We start from the raw sequence: 16,991 nt of genomic DNA on the forward strand, positions 1-16,991 counted from the left end.
ATTGCAAGCAAGTTCCCTGTCATATATAATTAGTTTAAAGGATTAAAGTAGGAGCTCAGCTAGGAAAGGGAGTCTTAGTCTTTGCGTCTGTAACAGTCATCTCCTAGAATCAGGACTAGCTGTAAAATCCTGTGAGTGCCAATCAGTGAAATATTAGCTGTTAAAGTTTATCCGCTCCTAGCCATGTTACGTGCAAGTTTTAGATTAGAGTAGACTTTACAGACAGGAGCCTGTGCAAGAAGGCTGTTTAAGAACATTTTTCTGGTATAGACAACACTATCCTGGGATGATTGGAGCTTAGATTCTTGCAAAACGTGCGTATTTTCTTTGTTTTGCTTTTCCGTGATTGGCAGGACGTTGCTGTAAAAGAGCAGGCAATGGGAAAAGGAAAACTGTGCCGCAGGAGCCTGAGCTCTCCCAACGTGAATCGGGTGAGTATCCCATGCTGGCATCTGCAGCAGATCGGGGGCAGCAGGTCCGGTCTTTCAGTGGCAGGTCCCTGTGATGCCAGAGTCATGAACTGTAGCAATAAATTTCCTTCTGTTTGACCCTTCTGTTTGTCTGTGCTATTTGGGAGCATGTAAATCGCTAAGAGGAGACAAAATCTGCACATATTCAAGCTTTCATCATATAGGCTAGTATGCTTGAAAGCACCCCCATAAATCCAGACTATCTGAAAAAGCAACGTAAAAAGAACTTCTGCATTTTTTTTTTTCTGAACACTGGGCGTTTTTTCATTTATCTGTCAAGTTGAAGATTATTTTTTTTTTGTCTTCAGAAGATCTGAAAGCAAATGACAAGTATTTACTGAACTTTGTAAGTGTTGTGCATAAGAAAGATGAGAATTCTGTTGTCCAAAATTTGGAGAGAAATCCTTTGATAGAACGGGTAATCAAACTTGTCAAATTTTGGCTCCTTCCAGGTCAATAGTCGGGATTTCACCTTTCATCTCTTGGATTTCAGTCCTGTTTTAACCGAAAAACTGTTTTTTCACCCTTCCTTGTGTTTGTCAAGAGGCTTATTTATTAGCTATTTAAGTTTTTGTTAAGAAATAATTCTATTAACTGTTTCAGCTTTCTGGAAGCCGCCAAGATTTATCACTTCCCTATAACCTGAGCAGTAACCGGGTGAGTATCTGAAGGTCTCCTGGGAAATCTTCTGCAGCAAAAAGTTGGGTACAGGCGCTACACTATACCAGTTACAGAACTGGGAAATCTCTCACTGTGAAGCTTCAGAGCTCTTCCAAAGCGTTCACCTGGGTGGATGCAAACCTTCTGGGTAAGGGCCAAATTTGGGTTCATATGGAAGTTCGTATATATGTAAGGTCCACCTCTAGGACAGAGTAGGGGCTTGTGAAGAGAGTCTCTGACCTTCAGAGGGAAACCATCAGTCCTAAGCTTGTGGTGGGTGATAATTCAGCCCATTACACTCCTTAAAAACAACGGTATAGATCAAAAGTATTTCTTTAAAAGTGAAAGATCAAATTGAAACTTATTTTCCAAATCCTAGATAAACTGAAAGGTCTTCTCCTGATAGATATTCTGCCCAGCAAGCGTGTAGTCATTTTAAAAGGGAGAATCTAGTGGTGACAAGGCATTTTAATGCATAATGCAGTTGCACAGAATAATAGAATTTTGATGTAGTGCTCTAGCATAGGTTGCTAAATCTGCTACATCTCATCCATGTAGAGAATGCTAAAATTCGTGCAGGTGATAAAGTGCTTATAGCAACTTCTGTTTGGAGAGAACTGTGGGATGTTTCAATGTTGTAGGTTTTTAAAGTGAAAATTAAAGACCGGAGTTCTTAATGATTTCTGTTTTTCTCCTCCCTTCCCCTCAATAATTTCTCTCATTGCATGTTTCAGAGTCCAAAGGTCCCAGCAGAGGTAATGCATTAGGTCCACCTAATGAGTGGGATAATAATTTTATCTCACTATAAAGTTCATTTTGCGCACTTGAACGCTTTTACTTCCTGCTTTGAAGATGCTGCTGGTGGTGTCTCATTTGCATAGTACACGGCAAATGTGTTTTTCCATTGAAAAGCCTGTCATTAATGCAGTGTGAAACTGGTACAAATGAGAGAAGTTTCTCCTTCTTGGGTGCATCTTACGGTTTGTTACAGAGCTATAGGTATTTAATGCCATTTCTCACAGGTTTTTGGACAGGGCGAAGTTATTTGTGAAGTTATTTCAGAAATGGCCCCATCTCAGCTTAAAAAAAAATAAAAAAGATAGACATGAAAGGAAGGAAATATGTGCTAGTCATGTGTACATCAGCCTGGAGATGAGATAAACATTGAGAGTTTCTTCCAAATCTCTCTCAGGCTTGATGGCTTCTGATAGTTCAGCGTTAACAACTCTTCATTTCTATGAAGGAACAATTTTAAAATAATACCGAGCCAATGGAAAACATGTTTATCCTTAGCGTCATATTAACACTCTTGGAGGAATGACTTGTTGGTCCCCTTAGTTGTACCAGGCTTTGGTTCCCTGGAGTTAACTGGCAGTGGTTTGCATGGGGTTTTGCAGCTCTTGCCCGCGGTTGATGTCGCTGCTGACAAACACTCCGCCGCCGCGCCGTGGAGCTGAGATCGCGTAGCTTCCCTCCTCGCTTGCAGCGTGCTTCGTTTCAAGGCACTTGTTCCTCAGGACGTGGGGGGTGTGAACTCCCCTGTTAGGATTTCCTGGTTTCAAATGGATCTCTGGTTCAGTTTTCCACAGGGAGACGAACGAAAGCGTTTGTAATCACGATGAAACGGTAAACAACCGCTTAAACGTTCCTATAGCACACAGACATCCTAAAGCGCACTGGTGACGTCAGTCCTGTGATATCTGTTTTAGCATAAAGGTCTGAGAATGGCTTGATGTGCGGAGTTTCAGATGACTTAGATGTCTTTGTCACATGCAGAGAAATTTAGTGAAAAAGTCGTCTTCTCCAGCAGTCATAAATCGTTTTTTTTTACCAGGAATTTGGTTTTGTTTACAAGTGACTATAATAAGCTAAAGCAAGTGGTTTATTATATCGTAAGAAACATCGGTCACAGGATAGTAACGGCTTCCTGAATTGGGTGGAGAACTAATCTGTCAAGCCGGCGTACTTTAGTATCAGTGGAAGCCCTCGACACATCGCAGAATATTCCTCTCCCTAACTTTTATTCCATCGCTTCATTTTTCTCTCTAATGTTAACATTATTATTCCTTGCATTCCTGCTGTCTTTACCATGGATTTTGAGCTTTGTGGAAAGGGCCCTTGAGTCTCTCTCCACTATGTAAAGCTCCATTCGTGCTGGTAAAATTAGGAATGTGGGCTCTGCTTCGTTCTTCAGCGCTATGAATAGCCAGGACTCATCCCCCTGTAACCAAGAATATTGAACAAGTTAGAATAAGACGTAAAGATGGTGCTGGTGCAACTAAAACAGGCAGATCAGAAGTTTCCAGAATTAGGACCCGGGTTCATCTCGCAGCCGTAGTTGAATCTTTGTTACTACAAAGGTGGATGGGTCACACCCCCGCGAAGAACTAGAAGAGCCCTTCTCTCCAGGACTGGAGCAGAGGTGTGAGTTTGGCACATTTTGAAAAAAAAACATTGAAGAATATTTCTGCGTATTGACACCCCAGGGAGCTTCTAAAGAGCAGGATGACTCTCACACTGAGATATGCATTTGTGTGAAATATTTAAATCACCAGTGGGATTTTTTGTAATAATAACTCATAAGATGAAGCTACCTAACTGGCTGAGAAGGCAAGGAGATGCCTTCTAAATTTACTTCAGAAGACAGTCTTGCGGATGTTTCATATTAGGTTAGCAGGACTGCGTTTGGTCTCACCTCGAAGTTATATCTGCTTGCTTAAATGAGAAAAAGCCAATTTTTACTCCTGTTATCACTACAGATATGGTTACGGGAGAGCAAGATGGATTTTATTTCATCCTGCACATGAGCACGTGTCAGGTGATGCAGGAGTATAGTCTCTTAGTGGTGATATAAGATACCGAGCTGGATTTTCACATTCCAGGGTGCTTGCAGCAGACGTTTAAAAATTCAGTGGACTTAAACTGGATGAATCAGATGCACAAAGAATGGAAGGCACCTCTGACTTTTTACAGGTGGTCTTCAGACGATAAGCACATACCGATGAAAAATTTCATGAGTTGTTCTTAAAATACGTCAGCACAATAGCCGTTCTGTCTTTGGGCAGTCATCCCTCCTTTCCCAAAGGTCCAGCAGTTTGTAGCTCAAAAGCCTTCTATCCAAAAACCACATAAGACACGATTGTGCCACTTAACCTTCAGGTTTTACTGGGAACCAGAGTTTTTTCACCCAATTGGTACCGTGTAGATCAATTTGAATAATCTCGCTGCTCATGAGAACAAGTGCCTTTTGTCCCAGCTGTATGCTTAGATTTAAGTGCTACATGGTCACCTTTTCCTAAGCCTTTTCTGAACTGCTAAAATAATAAAACACAAGAACTGTTCATTTCTCTTACCCAGTGGCAGCATTTTAATGGTCTGTCAACTTCAAGAAAAGAATTGTTGTCAGGTAAAGCCTACAGATAACTTAGGTAGTGATCACCCATATTTGCTCTAAAGATTTTGTGTGTGTTGGTGCTGACCTGAAATAAATTCCCTGGTGTTTTTCATGGAGGATGTGTGGAAGAAGGGAAGGCAGAGGAGAAGGAGGAGAGGGTATTCTTGAAATAAAAGACTTTATAAACAGCTCTGTATCAAAATACATCAAGGGAGATGCATTCTTCCGGTGGCTATTTTTGATTTGTTAAATTAAGTCACTTGACCTCTGTTTGGTCACTTGGCAGAGACCAAATATGTTCATGAAGTGATGGCTCCTCTGGGCAAATGATTTACAAGCTTCCTTCCTTTCTCTCACCACCCTTCTTGATAGAGGAAAGATTCACAGCATTTAAATAATACCAGTTGCTTAGACTTCAAGTGTTTCAGTTAGTGAATGCACAAAGCAATCATGCGAGAGTGCTATAGAACATGCATATGTGAAACTTGGGAACTTCATCAAGTTAATATAGTTAATAATTCTTATAACTTTTTTTTCTTTTTGTGAGATTGAGGTGGGTTATCTTTCAATCCAGTTTAGTAAAATCAATCATTCGTGAATAACCTTTTGCCTCTGCAGATTCTTCACACGACAGTTGACCCTTTTAGTTGCCTTCAGTATTTTCTTTTGCAAATGCTTCTCCACCTGTTGCCCTGATTTTCCTGCTTTTTGATGGTTTGCTGTCATCTCAGAATGGAGGCTCCTCTTCCCCCTAACAGACGTGAGCTTCAGTCTAAAAGGATGATCTTTCCACTCCCTCCAAAGCAAGCGTTATTTAAAAACCCAACATGCTTTAAGTATGTGGCCAGACAAATCCTTTTCTCAAGTTCCTCAAATTCCTGTTCTTGGGACCTGCATTTTATTTAACTTGGCAAAACATTAAGTTAAATTATGTAGAAAATGTACTCATCCATAATATAAAGGCTGAAGCAAAAATTTCCTAAAGATCCTAAGGAAAAAGTCACTACATCTTGCCATTCTGTCTGTACAGAATGAGTATTTTTAAAACGTTTTGCTCTGTTTCTTACCTGCTCCCGATTTTTTAGTCATTCTCCAAACAGATCTAGAAAGTAAGATACTTGCCTGAAATTATTTTTGTTGGGACGGACAATGCAGGGCGCTTCTGACTCAACAAATCGTGATTCAGAAAATGATTCAGTTGCTCCGTACCTGCATTGAGTCAGTGTTCTAGTGAGCCAGAGAACTTTCCTGGAATAGTCTTTCTGTTTGTTACGTCTCTGTGGTCTCCAGAAGCACTTAGGCTTCGCCTATAGATAGAAAATTATTAAGACGTCACCTTTGTCCATTTGTCGTTCGTAAGTGGATCGTTATCCCAAGATCCAAAAGTAATGCTATTCCAGCCTTGCTACATCCTCCAAAACAGAAGCCGGCAGATGCTTTGTGCTCTTCCATAGTTCTTTTTCTTAACCTAATGCCAACATCTACCAGGCTGACTGCAGACCAGACCGAAGGCAGGAAAACCAAACGGTATTTCCAGAGAGAGTCTTGTGATGACTTCCCACCAAATAGTCTTCTATTTATTATTTTTTTTTAAAACTCCTTCGGCACCACTGAGCTGGTGCATCCGAAAAATACTGAATTGCACTGACATACTTTCCCCATCTGGATAGAGTATGAACTCTTTTCTCACGTTTTGACTCTTCTCCTGCAAATGGAAGTGTCTGAAGCAGTATTTTGAGTGGATATAAGGGGGGGTAAGAGTGCATGCGGTAAGGCCACCTGAAAGAAACCTGCACTAGCTGGAACTCAAGAAAGCAAAAGCCTGAATAAGAGTTTCTGGGGAGTGGAATAGGAAAGACCGCGACATAGAAGCATTTTGTGGAAAGAATTTTCCAGACTTTTTGACGTGTGTAAGACATAAATGAGTCGCAGGTCAAAGATAATGCTTAAGTTGGGGGCTTAAGGTATGGGTAGAAGAGCTCTGTCAGCCATGCTGATAGAGCAGGAAGCTTTCAAGAAGGGCTTAAACACCAAAGTCCTCAAAAATACAAGACTAAACAAACCGCCGGTATTGCTGCTAGTCCCAGCCTGGGTTGCATCAGTTTTGACATTCGGGATGGCTGTCTCCAGTCAACTCAGACATCCATTAGTCTTTAGGTATCCCAAATGTTACTTCACAGAAACAGCGCCTGTTGTCTCTACGTCTAATAATTCGGACGTTAGCTGGTAGACGTCTGAAGGCGGGTGCTGCTCTGCAAAAACGCAAGTTACTTGCTATTCAAAGCAGGAGAGCTACTATGGGACTAACTTATAGATCCAAACGGAAACGATTTTTGCTCTGGGCTTCTCAGTGTGACCTTCAACCCATTGGAGAAATCTATTCCTCCTATCCTGGCTTATTTATTATTTGTGAAACATTCATGACTTCGAGTTACAGTTAAGATTAGTTTAGCTGCCTGTCATTTTTCCGCTCAAGGTCGGACTATTTCCTTGCATCCAACAGCGTGAAGCTTCTTGAAAAGGCGCATTTCCCCTTCTTCCCCCAAGAAAAAATACATAAAATTTATGGTCTGGGATGTAGCGGGTCTGTCCATCCCTTGTGACTCCTTTCTGGTATGTTTGCTGGACCATCTCTTTGTGAAAGTATTTCTGTTACGCCCTTTAAAAGGACAAGGAAGATTCAGATGCAGATGCAATGTAATCCAGACAAGTACAGCTATTGCACCAACCACAGCGTAACTCTTTACCAGAAGCGGGGTGAGACATCAGTTCGTATCAGTTTGGGCTGCACCAGCCTGTCTTTGCAACCGCTCTTTCTGGAAAGGTGCAACTTTGCAAGCTTGGAGTCCTGAGGGCACTCTGCTGCCTGAGTAGGACAACACTTTTCTACAAGACACCAAGACTCCTTGTAGCATTTGAGACCAGGCTCTCCAAATGGATACACCGTAAGATCTCCTATAAATTAAGGAAATTAGCACCATACGGCTTTATTAGAGCCTACTCTTTAGCAGTGTGAAGGAACAGCTTTGACAGTGAGTGTGCCCGTATCAGAAGTTTGCAGGACAACCACGTGGATTTCGGTGTCGACATTTCAGCGCTGCACACCTAACGTGGTGCTCACTTTGGTGAAGCAATATACTCTCTTGTATCCACAGAAAACTTTCAGCAGAGAGACCATCTGGCCAGTCACTTAGTGTAATCATTGCAGGCAAATCTGTACAAGATTTTTCCGTATCGAGATGACAGAGTTAGGAACAAACTTTTTGGCCCTGTGGGTTCTTGGCAGTCATGCACTGGTGTGAAATACTAGCTTGGAGATTCTTTCCGTTAGCCAAGAGACTTTGCCATTGAGCCAGTTTCTGGCTTTTCAGTTGAGATGAAAGACGTAAACCCACAGTGGACCTTTGTGAAAGGGAGGGAAATCACACCCCACGTGCAGAATGTTGTGTACCTCCCTTGGGATCCATGTGAAGACCCAACTAGAGAATCCTGGGGCCTTGGGTAGGCAGATGGCCCACCACTTTCTTGGTCACTCTTTCTTCCTACCTCATCTACACTACACAGACTCTTGCAGGTCTGAAAATCATCATGTTTCATCTTCACTAACCATGTCAAAACTCTAACCTGTCTTTACTTAATCTTTTTCTTGGCTCCTGGTTATCCGCAGCTTCTTGTTGTGTATTCCATCTCACTCTTTTCCAGGCTGTTAGAAAAATTGCAGTGCTACGGTTGCTTCCTCCTGATCTGATCAGCTCATCCATTCTCTGACCCCAGGCACTAACATCCAGCCTTGGGATCCAAGATCCTATTTCTTTTCTTGTTGAGAGCTCTGTCTGTCCTCACCCCTTCTCTCTGACGCTCTCTATATCCAGATTTGTGATTAAATTGCCTTAAGATCTCCTATATCACTTGTGATCACTGTATCACTCCGAAGATCACTTGTGACCACTTTCTGAGCAGATACGCAAAATACGTAGGAATTCTGGGCAAACAGGACTATTTTATTTCCAATGACTGTAACTTTTCACTTGGTTGTAACTTCCAAAAACACAGCTGCGCAATTGAGTGAAATACCATAGCTTTAAGGTCTATAATGTAGACTTTTGACGTGCCTTGATGCTGATGGGAGCTGAGGGTGCTTGTCTTTGCAGGACTGGGTGTCTCAACTAAAAGTGCCTCTGGGGAAGGGTCTTTCCTCAGCTCTGTGCGTTCTGAACTTTGCAAAGGGGCTGTGCGGGCTGGTATGGTGTGGAAGTGTTGCTGTGTTCTTGCTGGTGTGCTGACTTTGAAAAATACAACTTTTTTTTTTTTTTTCCCCCCTAGGGCCGATGGGAGAGTCAGCAAGATGTATCCCAAGGGGTCACAAATTCCAGTAGAGGCATTAGTCCATCTCGTACCTCTCTGCCGGGCTCTGGGCAGCAAAACCACTCTCCTGATCCAGGTAAGGGCTTTCCTAAAGCCGAGCTGCTTTCCGAGCTGCAGAGAAATTTCTCCTCTAGAGCAATGTCCATGCAGTTCATAGAATCACAGAATGGTTTGGGTTGGAAGGGATCTTAAAGATCATCCAGTTCCACCCCCTGCCCTGGGCAGGGACACCTCCCACCAGACCAGGTTGCTCAACACCCCATCCAGCCTGGTTTTCACAGAGTCACAGAATGGTTTGGGTTGGAAGGGACCTTAAAGATCATCCAGTTCCACCCCGCTGCCGTGGGCAGGGACACCTCCCACCAGACCAGGCTGCTCAAAGCCTCATCCAGCCTGACCTTGAACACCTCCAGGGATGGGGCATTGACAACTTCCCTGGGCAACCTGTTCCAGTGCCTCACCACCCTCACAGTAAAGAATTTCTTCCTAATATCTCATCTAAATCTCCCCTCTTTCAGTTTAAAACCATTCCCCCTCATCCTATCACTCCCTTCCCTCGTCCAGAGTCCCTCCCCATCTCTCCTGTAGGCCCCCTTAGGTGCTGGAAGGCTGCTATAAGGTCTCCCTTCTCTTCTCCAGGCTGAACTGTTTCCTCCCTGTGAACATTTAGCAGTTGTGGCAAAGCTACTCAGGCTCTAGGCAACTCGAACTAGCCTTTCCTTTAAATCTGGTACTAGTTCTGCTGAGTGGTAAATGCCGCCTGGTTAAAGTTGTCTGAAGATGCAGTCTTTATCTCAGTGTCTCTTTATCTAAAGCCAAAAGTTCGCTGAGCTCAGAACATGCCATCTGTTACGTGAGTGAAACAGCAAAGACAGCGGGGCTACTAATGTTTTAGAAAATAAGCAGCACTGGAATTGGGTGGATATTTTGCAGCAGATGTGCCTAATAGGTAACTGAGAGTACAGAGATACATAGTAGTGACGTTTCTATGTCTAACTAGGTTTGCCCAAGCGGGGCGTAGTTTAGATAAAATGGCAGTAGGAGTAAGGAGCGTTGAACGCCCCTAACTTTCTTCTTTTTAACTTGGATCTTCTCATCTTTTATTTCTAGTAAGGTTTGTAACTGGTGTTGCAATGACGTGCTATATGGACATCCTTTTTCAATTTTGCTTCTTGGGTTTGTTTTTTTTCCCGCTTCTGCAAGTTATAAAGTATTTTACATTTCCAATTGCAAACAAGAGGCTTTTTCACATCATGTGATGAAATTTTCTTTCTGTATACTGAGGCCACAGATTAAGACCTACCCAAATTCATGTATCCCTTTCGAGGGAGGAGCAAGCACTCAATGCTTTTCCTTGGATAATGCTTTGACCACTGGAAGATGTCATCATAGACTAAAACGATAATGGTTTTGTCATGTTTTTTAGAGGGTTTTGGGTTGGTTTGGGTTTTTTTTCCTTTTCCATTCCCCAAAGCGTAACTGTTTTCATTTTTTTAATTTTCCCAACAGGCATTGGTAGCCTTGCTGCTTCCTACCTGAATCCTGTGAAGTCCTTTGTGCCGCAGATGCCAAAGCTGCTGAAGTCTCTCTTTCCTGTCAGAGATGAGAAGAAGGGCAGGCAGACCTCTCCTCTTGCACAGCAGGTAAAAAATTAAATCAAATCGGCTGTGCAGTAATATTGGTGAGTGCTGTTAGACTCGCTGGCAAAGTGCTATTTTATATGTTGTTGCAGCGCGAACTAAGCTTTTAGTCATAGTAAAGCCTCATGATGCATTTCCCCTCCGTTCTGTCCGGAGATAGCGGAGCTGTTTAAACTTATTGATACACTCAGCCCACTCGGCTTTTTAAAAGTGCCAAGTACGCTACCAGAGTGATTTATGGTAATACCACTTGCAGCAACAATAGTAAAATTTATGAAGTGCACTTAGGGTTGTTTGTGTATTGCCAAGAGGAAAATGTAATTCTGGTTTTAATTCGTTATTTCGTATACCATTCCCTCCCACCCCTCGCCCCAGCTCATGTCACCTTTTACCATCTTCTGCTGGGCACTTTGGACAGTTGCTTTTGTTCATTCCCTTATCTATTCCTCGTGTCAGAGAAGCATTTGATTTTCTTTTTTTTTTTTTTTTTCCGGATCCTGTGCTGCAAAATTCCACTTGCTCCAGATGTGGCTTCTCTGCTCTGAGCAGTTAATTGCTTGGTCAAGCAGACTAGAAAAAGCTACTGTCTTTCCAAGAAAACCGATGAAATACAGAATCCCATATAAATAAGATGATCTCCTTTATTTGAGAGGCTGTAGTTTGTTTATAAAGGAGTAGTCCTCTATAGTGTAAGTCTGGAAGATTTAACAAACTGTTTTGAAGATAAATCTGGAGCCAGATCGCGCTTGTTAAAGTTTGCCGAAGTCCATTCTGTCCGTGCTTCATCCAACTAACTCCACTGTCATCTTGTTCGGTCACCTGGGGTTCTGGAAGCATGTCACCTGTTAACTTAGACCTTTCCTCACCTCTTGACATGCAGACAAATGTTTTAAAGGATATTTTTCTCAAAGCAAAACAGACCCTAAAATGCCGAAGCAACTATTTTTTGTGGTTGGATCCAGCCATTCTGTTCCGCTGTTTGCTACAACTAAACCTGCTGTTACAAGAATGTCCCAGGACAACAGGGAGTTGAGCTGTCATTGTAGAAGTACAGTGAAATATTAAATAAACAAATAGAGCAAAAAGTAACTTACCACAGACATAGCCCAAATGAAAATAAGGCAGATTTAAAATATTTTTAACTTGACTCTGGTTTTATTCTCTACCAAGTAATAAAAGGAGCAAATTTTACTCCCATATCTTATCTAATTTAATGCTTTACGTTTTCATGTTGCCCTTTGCTTGCAGCAGCCTTAGTGTTGAGACTGGAATCGTGTAAACTTACTCCTCTACGAAATCTAGAGAATTAAAATGAAGACAGTGGCTTTCTTTAAAGGCGTTCGGGTATCGAAAGATGCAAATAGGTGCTCTTTACAATTGCAGTGAGAGCCTTTCACAACTTCTTGAATTCTTAGTGAATCAACGAGAGCTGAGATTAGGAGCGGGGCCTAATTTCCTGCCTCTAGTCTAACCACCTGTTCCCACTCCTTCCCACTGTTCAAGATCAGCCGTGCATTATTTGTCTTGAAGTCAGTTTTTAAACTACAAAGACATCTATTTAAAGAGATCTTAATTTATACTGTGGATTACTATGCAAACTCAAGTAGTCGGATCATGATAGCTAGAGCTTTTAACAGGAGGGGAAAATGCTCTCTCTGCTTTGTATATAAACTAATATATAAATATAATATATAATAATATATAAATATTATATAATATAGCTAATATATAATACTATATCTAATATATAAACAGGAGCGTGTGATGTTGCAATGCTCGGTTGCATTGGAGAGCAACTTCAGTTTTTCCATGACCGCTGCATCTGTGCGATAAAACGAAATCTTAAAATTATTCACTACTTTTAGTTAGAACAAGTCAATTGTATTACAAATCCGCCTCACTGGTTTGAGAGGTTTATAGATATTCTTCACAGCTCTGTCGGTCAGGACGGAGAGCTCCTTCGCTCCCGCTAAATACCTGCCGTTGTAGCGAGACTGGCTTGAACATCATAAATGTCGTGTCTCGTCAGCTTTCTTGCTGTTTCTTTATCACGATGCAAATGTGGGCAGAAGAATTTTACTGGTGGCGGTGATGAATGGCTGTTGGACTGGGAGGGTGACGGGGCTGCTGTGGGGGGGTCAGTGCTTGGCAATCGGATTTAACACCTTATCGCTAACCCGCCGGAGCAGGACAGCGAGGCAGTAATTCCTGCAGAACTGCAGTAAACCGCGCAATGGAGAGGACGCAAAAAATGATTATTTCTGAGTCCCGGGTAATGCAGAACGATGCATCTCAGTTCTGTGGGAGAATAAAACTCGGATGCACCGTGGCAGGGGACATAAACGAACGTGCGAGGTGAGAGTAGGTGGTAAACTACAAAAAGGCAAAGCCAAAAGGGTTTCTTGGCTGTAATTGCAAAGGAACCTGACCCCTAACTGGGAACTGATGGACTTCTGTTGCCGTAAACAACAACTTGGGAGAGCTGGGTTCAGGAGTAGAAATGACTAAAGGAATGCTTTACAAAGCAAATGGAAAGATCTAACTCATCCTTTCCTGGCTAAAAGCAAACAAGCAGATATGTAATAACAGGTTTTTGACCATAGATACTAAAAAGCGAAGTGGATCAGTTCATTAGTTTCTCCTGGTTCGTCAAACAACTACAGTGAAAGAGAATTTCCAAAGTTCTTGTCAAGCTCCCTTTTCAGTGCATATCTGTTACGTTATTTGAGAGTACTTAATTCTCTAATGTCATTAAAACCCGTTCTGGAAAAATGCTGGTGAACCATCTTGAACTAGACGGCTGGCCCTGCTGTCGTATTACATCTCCAGTATGTTATAGTTAAATTATCAGGGTTAGGTGGCCGTAAATCTCTGCAGCAAGCATGAGATTTGTTTTGTTGCACCTTGTAAGCAGGGTCTTACGGTTAACTTGATTTTAGTGCTTTTGAGCATCGTTTCCAAGGGAGCTGTACTTAACCTTTTTCCAAGTTTATAGCTGAAGTTAAGTTCATCGTGACCAAGCAGCTCCCCGAGCGGATGCGGTACCGCATCTCTGATGCTGTGCGAGTAAACAGAAGATGGAGTTCTGAAAATACCTTTTTATTATTTTAGCAGCTTGTGATTTCAGTCGTACGCCGTTGCTCAGGCTGGCGTCAACCTGAAAGTAAGCGAGCACGTACAAAAGTTATCTTAACAAAATGCTGGTTTTGTTTGTGGTCAGGGGTTGCCTGAGTTTCAGAAATGCAGAGACATTCCAGCCAGGGTGGCAGCTAACAAAATTGCTGTCTTTGACCTTCTGATGCAAGTTTAGTAACTAATCTGGAGAATAATGAACCGCAATTAATGAAATCTGCTCTCGTATTCAAGTGTGTTTCTCAGACAGCACATAAAATAATTGAAAGAACTTCCTGCTCTCTAATTAGTTAGATTGAATTAATTTGGCATAATAGGATTCTTTATGTAACTAGCAGAACGGCTTCCGATGAAGCTGTTTATGTACCTAAAAGATTGGTTTCTGATGAAGCTGTTTATATACTTTTAAGTTAGAAAATGCCTATTTTCTCCATTATCTGATGCCTTTAAATTAATTGCTAGTAGTCTGTAAATAAAAAAAAAAACCAACAACTTAAACATTTTCGGACTGCTGGAATTGCTTTTTTTATTCTCCTAGTCTATTCTTTAAAAAGCTTATTACCGCAGCGTGCAAGATTTAAAGCCTTACCAAACGTTGCTGGTGGGGAAAAGTTTAAAATACTCGTGTGAAATATGCAGGTGGATGGAGAATCAGTGTTTCATCTATCTGTGCTTAATTATATTACGTACGTGCTCTTGAAGCTTGTTGTTTTTATTAAGATGCTGAGGCTTTCACAGTGTGCACCAAGCAGAATTTCTGTTCTTTACCTTATGACCCTGTTGATCTCCAGGAACTGCCCGTGTAATTACATTTTAGGGCATCGTTGGGTGCTGACGTTAAAAATGTACATATTAAATTTCAGTTCCAGGTTTTTTTGACATTGCTGCGGCAGAAGCACATTCCTCTGACCAATGTGCGTTTGGTAAGCGGATTTTGATCACCTTCGTACTCAAGAACCTTGTTGGATGCTCGGATGTCTTTTTGTTAGCACGTGGCTTAAATGAGAGATCTCGAGTCACAGCTACGTTAAAAAAAAAAATAAACTATGGGAATTTCGATATGCCAGTGTAATGAATTTTGGGTTTGTGGTATAGAACCGCAGACATGTGACACAAGGAGAGGGCAGCTCTCAATTTTTTGTCTCTTTCACCTTCTGATGCAGTAATTAATCTTAAAAAATAATGAAATGCGGTTAATGAAAAGCTATCTAAATAGACAAAAGCCTTCTTCTGGCAGTGCATTAAAAAATAACAGTTTCATGGATGTGCATGGGGCACAGTATAATTGCTAGAACTGACATTCCTTAATCAAATGTAAATAATGTGGCCTCAGAGAACCTTCTTTAAAATCTCGAAGGCTTTTTTCAGAGTTTCAAATCAAGAATCGTTTGGACGCTATAATCAGCATAGCTCAACAGATCCTCTGCGGCCAGCTGAGCTCATATGTGCCTAGTTCTTGTGCTTGAGTTGTTAGTGTTTTGATTTCTTTCTGAGTCCGGTTTTTGCTATCATCCTCATACAAATAGTTTTTAATGAGAATGCGTATGGAAAACTGGCTTTTAAAGTTCTTAGAGAAAACCACTGCAACTTCTTTATGAACTAACTTGAAAATGGTATGAATTACCCTTTTAATCTGCCCGGCCCTAGGAATGAAGTAATTTAACGGCAGAGAAAATGGTATGGTTAATTTTGCATACGGTATATTAGAAATGTGGAATTCACAAGTATTATTACAGGCTGAAATGTTCCGCATATGGAAGGTGGAATAAGAGGCTTTTGTTTGGGTTAATATTTAAATGCACAGAGAAGAAAATAAACACATGCCAAAAAACCAACAAACTTGTACTGGGTTTCAGATCTCCCTTTGGAATGCAGGAGATTTTTTTATTTGAACGATTAATGACTTCAAAATGATTTTAAAATCAAGGGCAGAGAGGAATATTGTTGGGGGGACCTTTTTAAAATAGATTCAACTTTTTGGGCTATGTACAGGAGCTTCAGAATTCTTACTGCGTTGCTGTGTGTGTCTTGTGAAAGTATTTTATCCCGAGTGCTCGAAACTGATTTAAATCTACGTGTAATGAAGCGACTGTTATGCCCTGCTGTAGAAGTGTCCAGTAGCTGCTTTTAAATGGTGATGTGAACATTACACTGTCAGCGTGACGGTCCTTGAGCTCTGTCGCTCCTCTCTGCGGATGGCAACGCACAGACAAGAGCGGTTCACGTTTTCTGATAATGCCCTTTGAGGATTGCGTCAGCGATAACCTTGGCTAGACCCTTTTTGGAGCTTGGAGGATGATTCTAGGATTAAACTAGAGCAGGGCAGGTTTAGATTGGACATTAGGAAGAAGTTCTTTACACTGAGGGTGGTGAGACGCTGGCCCAGGTTGCCCAGAGAGGGGGTGGAGGCCCCATCCCTGGAGACATCCAAGGCCAGGCTGGATGAGGCTCTGAGCAACCTGATCTAGTTGAAGATGTCCCTGCTCACTGTGGGGGGGTTGGACTGGATGGCCTTTAGAGGTCCCTTCCAACCCAACACATTCTATGATTCTTGTGCACGCTGGCCCAGTCTGTTCTGTTAACTGCCACCGATCTTCTGCATATTGGGCGTTAACATTGAAGGATTTTCAACTGGTGACATGAAGTCGGAAAGCTTTGTTCTGAAGTCATCAGTCACCACTGTCAAAGGCATTTTACGAAATGTTTAATGACATGGAAATACCAGCTGTGTCTTTCTGAGCTCATTGAAGAGGTCGCCATTACAGATATGTAACATACCGTATGAAAAAGCGTTTGTTTAGGATTAATTTTGATGCTTCTGTAAGTGGGGTGAGATGCACATTTGCTTTTCCTGTTCAAGCTCACCAACGTACCAGGTTGGTCTCCGGATTACTCAAATCACTAGTAACTACATGGCTTTGGGTCGCCTCAAAGTACGTGCAAACTGACTTCGCGTCTGACCAGAGAATACAAACTCTTGGAAATCCTTATAAACTCACCGCAGAGAGTAGCAGCTCTTAGGAAAAAGACAATTTTTGTTCTACAAAGATTCAAAGATGCTTTAAAGTAAATCGCTTTCATGTTCTCTCTTACTCCGTATTTTGTCAGCTTGCTTGAAGAAATTGTGCCAAAAATTATCACTGTAAAAGGGTCATGTTTTGCCATTGGGTAAATATATATGTCTAGTTTAGCAGCCGCTATCTACAAATGTTTAATGACAGAATTTGGCTCTCGATTCAGAAATATTTTTCATCCAGTAAATGTCTTCGCAGATAGTCAAACACATTGTTTTCAGTATCGCCCGCCCTCCCCCCCCCCAAGTAACTTGAC

The 16,991-nt window shown here is 41.8% G+C and overlaps 1 protein-coding gene across 4 annotated transcripts in view; it reads left to right on the plus strand.

Annotated features, from left to right (window-relative positions):
• The window catches only part of KIF13B (kinesin family member 13B), a 137,701-nt gene that overhangs the window by 109,705 nt on the left and 11,005 nt on the right, over positions 1-16,991 (plus strand). For all 4 annotated transcript variants that reach the window (XM_074582117.1, XM_074582120.1, XM_074582118.1 and 1 more), the window contains 4 exons: positions 354-431; positions 1,074-1,127; positions 8,848-8,965; positions 10,399-10,532. In XM_074582117.1, the coding sequence (XP_074438218.1) occupies positions 354-431; positions 1,074-1,127; positions 8,848-8,965; positions 10,399-10,532 (384 nt within the window). The remainder of the gene's footprint in view (positions 1-353; positions 432-1,073; positions 1,128-8,847; positions 8,966-10,398; positions 10,533-16,991) is intronic.

The sequence above is a fragment of the Larus michahellis genome, chromosome 3, assembly GCF_964199755.1.
Source record: "Larus michahellis chromosome 3, bLarMic1.1, whole genome shotgun sequence".
Classification (NCBI taxonomy): domain Eukaryota; kingdom Metazoa; phylum Chordata; class Aves; order Charadriiformes; family Laridae; genus Larus; species Larus michahellis.